The sequence below is a fragment of the Charadrius vociferus genome, unplaced genomic scaffold, assembly GCF_000708025.1.
Source record: "Charadrius vociferus isolate BGI_N301 unplaced genomic scaffold, ASM70802v2 scaffold459, whole genome shotgun sequence".
Taxonomy (NCBI): Eukaryota; Metazoa; Chordata; class Aves; order Charadriiformes; family Charadriidae; genus Charadrius; species Charadrius vociferus.
This window is the reverse complement of record NW_009650249.1, coordinates 538,313-542,819: the sequence shown is the minus strand read 5'-3', so window position 1 is coordinate 542,819 and position 4,507 is coordinate 538,313. Positions and strand designations below refer to the sequence as shown.

The 4,507-nt window shown below is 52.9% G+C and overlaps 1 protein-coding gene across 1 annotated transcript in view; it reads left to right on the top strand.

Annotated features, from left to right (window-relative positions):
- The window catches only part of THEMIS2 (thymocyte selection associated family member 2), a 7,654-nt gene extending 6,607 nt beyond the window's left edge, over positions 1-1,047 (top strand). Inside the window, exon 5 of the mRNA XM_009893017.1 lies at positions 944-1,047. Coding sequence (XP_009891319.1) covers positions 944-1,047 — 104 coding nt within the window. The remainder of the gene's footprint in view (positions 1-943) is intronic.
- The last annotated feature ends 3,460 nt before the right edge of the window (positions 1,048-4,507 follow it).

Genomic DNA, 4,507 nt, shown 5'->3' with positions numbered 1-4,507 from the left:
TGGCTCCTGGCTCCCTGCCAGTGAGCACCTGCCCAGCTTCTCCACTGCCACCGCTCCCGGCCCTGCCCCGGCCGAGCACCCCCAAACTGTACGGCCAGCGGAGAGCCCCCAGGGACGCAGGTAAGGCCCCTGGCACCTCCCAGGCCACGGCCCCTCTGCAGGGCTTGGGCCACAGACATGCTGCCATGGTGGGAGGACGGGACCCCCGCAGCAGCATCAGTGGATCGTGCTGCTGGCCACCACCTCCCCCGGGCTGTCCTTATGGGGACCTGGGGCAGGGATGCTGAGATGGGAGTGTCTGCACCCCCACCAGCTGGGCCCCCATGGGGGCTGCACCTCCCGATCCCCTCATCCCTGGTGCAGAGGAGGACCCACGAGTGATCGCCCCACCCCTGTGTCCCACAGGTTGGGGGTACCCTCAGGGTCTGCCCCATCCCCTTGTTCCACAGAGGGACCTATGGGGAGGACGTCCCGACCCCTTGTCCCACACGGGGACCATGGCACGAGGGGAAGCAAGGCTTCACCTCAATGGCCAATGTCATGGTAAACAGCACCAACAAGCCCTTTTCCTCTGTCTGTTATTGAAGATTATCCCCAGATTGCAGGGGACGTGGCCCCAGAGGTTGGTGTCTGCAGTGGCAGAGCAGCTGCCATCACACCACAAGAGGCTCTTCTCCCCCCTCCCCAGGTCCCTGCCGTGTCTGTGGGGAGGGCAGGTCGGGGCCTCCCCCGCAGTGCATGGCAGTGCATGTCTGTAGGCTGTGCTCTCTTCCCTTCCAGGCACAGAGACCAATGACGCTGAACATGATTATGAAACTGTTGGGGATGACATTCAAAAGACAACTGGCAAAATGCAGGCAGTTTTTCCTTTCTAGTCCTCTAGTTTCTGGAAGCCACCCAGCCTCTAAATACTGTGAGGCCCTACATGACTGGTTACTTGCAGAGGCTGACTACAGCCTTTGGGATCTGCGGCGCAACCTCCAACTGCCTCGATCCTGCAGAAAGGTGCCCACTTTCCTCAAAGGCAAGCCACCCGTACGCCACTAGGACGGCCCGAGGCACAGAATAAATCCCTCTGTTGTGCTGTGGGCTGTATCCTCAGCTGTCACCCGTGGGACTCTGACAGCACCAGACCAGCACACAGCTGGGCAGCCACCAAGATGCCACTGAGATGCCAGCCCAGGCCCTGGGACACGGATCTCACTCTGCTCCGCTGCTTTACCTCGGTGGCTGGGCTGGGATTACAGATGCTTCCAGATGGACATGCTTTGGGGCCAGCACATCCAGACACTGTTTGGCACATGGGGTGGGATGGGGTTAGGAGGAGACATGACAAGGTACTTCACACAGCGCAAATGGTGCCCCAGCTGGGACTCAAACTGCCGAGTGACACGTTTGTACAACTGCATGTCAGAAACTCACTTTCATAAGGCAGAAGCGGCATTTTTCTCAAGTACAGCCAAACTCGCTTCTCACTCTGGCCTAATTTCTCACCAAGGCTGTAGACGCATTGTAAAAACATTGTGGCTTTAGGTTTTGCTGCCTTTCTCATCCATTTTTAATTGCACTTGCAACTGCAAGCAATGTTTGTCCTAGACCTCCACAGCCCCCTCTTGCTTGCGAGCACGCTTGTCACACTCTTGCAGATTCTTGGCATCTACAAAGGCCCCTGGTGCACTCATGGCACTGGATGCAAAAAAAAGACCTGAGAACCAAATAAGGACCAAATTTCAGTTCTTCTTTTCCTGAAAGTTTGGCAAAGCCCCGGAAAAGGGGCAGAGACAAGGACCTCATAGTCCTGATGTGCATTAAGGGACAAGAGCTGATGAGGCGAGAGCTTTACACCAAAAGCAAGCAGGAGTTTCATTCCTGCATCACGCACTGCACTCCTCTTCTTTCAAATCAGAGCATGCAAATAAATTTTGAATTTCATTTAAGATCAAATTGTTGTGGGTTTGTTTTGTTTTGTTTTTTTTTTTAATTAGAAAATTAGATTTTTAATCTACATCTTCCCTCTTTCAGTTTAAAACTGTTCCCCCTCATCCTGTGGCTCCCCTCCTTGATTGAGAGTCCTTCCACAGCTCTCCTGGAGCCCCTTTAGGCACTGGAAGGGGCTCTAAGATCTCCCCAGAGCCTTCTCTTCTCCAGGCTGACCACCCCCAACTCTCAGTCTTCATGGCTACATATGACGTACAAAGATTCAGCCAAGAGACCCACCACAGTGGCAGGGGCCAACAGGTGTTTAAGTCATCCCAGAATCCAGTTTTTCCTTCTCTTGGGGGAAAAAACTAATCCTAGGCCTATGGCTGGGGAAATGATGGGCTCCAGGGAGGAGGAGGGCAGCATAGAGAAAACCAGAACAACTGAAAATGCCCAAGTGTTTTTCCTTGTCTCCTTTATTTAAACAAAAAGCATTATGAGTTTGGATTTCACTGTTAATTCACAGGTAGTTTTTAATGAAAACTTTTTGCGAAGCAGCCAACGTGTCCGTCCCTCAAGACCTATTCCAAATCATCCCGCTAGCCAGACAACAGCAGATATTCCTGGATGCTTTGAAGATCAAACAGCAAATGGAGACCAGGCAAAGACTTAAACTCCCTCTGCAGCTGATGAGTTTTTCCTCTCCAGTCACAACACAAGTGCTTTGTCCAGTCACACAACTACTCTCTATGTCTCCTCTGGGACGGAAGGCAGTGGCCTACCGGAAAATGGTGAATGGAGGCAAGTCTGCAGTGGGCGCAGCAAGCGAGCCCCCTCCTTGCCCGCCTCCCCTCCCCTTGTACCACTACACAACAGGTACGAGGCCCTGGACGTGGTAGAACAGGCTAAGGACAACAAGGCTGACAGTCCTAATACATCACAGGAGCCACCAGGACCAGAGAGGCCTACTCATCACATTAAGAGCACTGCTACCAGGAGGAAAAGAAGGGCTATAATCGTGGGCGACTCAGCTCTGAGGGGGACTGAGGGCCCGATATGTAGGGCAGACCCCACTCTCAGGGAAGTCTGCTGCCTCCCTGGAGCACAGGTTAGGGACATCACAAAGAGACCCTCTAGCCTGGTTCAGCCCACAGACTGCTATCTGCTGCTCCTGTTCCGTGTGGGGGGCAATGAATGTGCAGATCGGAGTGCAAGAATGATTAAAAGAGATACTAGGGCCTTGGTCAGTCACTATGGGGATCTGCAGCACAGGTTATTTTTTCATCCCTGCTTCCAATTGCGAGCAATGACATTGAAAGGAACAGATAGGCTCAGTCTGTTAATACGTGGCTCCGTGGCTGGTGTCACCACCACAATTTTGGGTTTTTCAACAATGGAATGGCCTACGCGGCACCAGGCCTGCTGGCAGCAGATGGGGGCTGGGTCACTCTAAGAGGGAAAAGGGTTTTCGTCCAAAAATTAGCAGGGCTCATTAACAGGGCTTTAAATTAGATTCGACGGGGGAAGAGGGTATTATCGGGTTTGCCCGTCACCAGCTGTGCCAAGGAAAGAGGAACAGGGTGCTGGTGAGGGCCTGCAGCCATTAGCTCCAAAATGTGCTGGCTATGCTGCAGGATGCTCAACGTCTTAGGTAGACAAGCCAGGAGCTCCTGGACCAACAGGAGCCAATGCGGAGGCACTGTTAATACTTGGCAAAGGAACGCCGCCTGGAGAGCAGCACAAAGTAATTACAGCTGCTCCAGCCAAGTCAGCCTCAACGAAGACACGGCTGAAGTGCCTCTATGCAAATGCATGGAGCATGGGGAAAAAACAGGAGGAGCTAGAGATGTGTGCACGCCTCCAAGGCTACGATCTCATTGGTATTGTGGAAACTTGCTGGGATAACTCTTATGACTGGAGTGTTGCCATGGAAGGCTACAGGCTCTTCAGGAGAGACAGGCAAGGGAAACAAGGAGGTGTTATGTTATATGTTAAGGCATATGTTATATGCCTTATATGTTAACGAGCAGCTGGAATGCATGGAGGTCAGCCTAGGGTTAGATAATGATCCAACTGAGAGCCTATGGGTCAGGATTAAAGGGAAATCAGGAGCAGGGGACATTACAGCGAGGGTCTGCTACAGGCCACCCGACCCAGAAGACCAAGTGGATGAAGCCCTCTATAGACAGATAGGGGCGGCATCACGTTCACAGACCCTGGTCCTCATGGGTGACTTCAACCACCCTGACATCTGTTGGAAGGGTAACACACCCAGGCATAGGCAATCCATGAGGTTCTTGGACTGTATTGAGGACAACTTCCTTCTCCAAGTGATTGAGGCACCAATGAGGAGAGGAGCTATGCTGGACCTTGTCCTTACCAACAAGGAGGGACTGATAGACAGTGTCAAACTCAAGGGCAGCCTGGGCTGTAGTGACCATGAAATGGTCAAGTTTGAGATCCTCGAGGCAGTGAGGAAAGTGTGCAGCAGGCTGACCGCCCTGGACTTTGGGAGAGCTGACTTTGGCCTCTTGAAGAAGCTGCTTGGTATGGTGCCGTGGGATGAAGCGCTGGAGGGAAGAGGGGC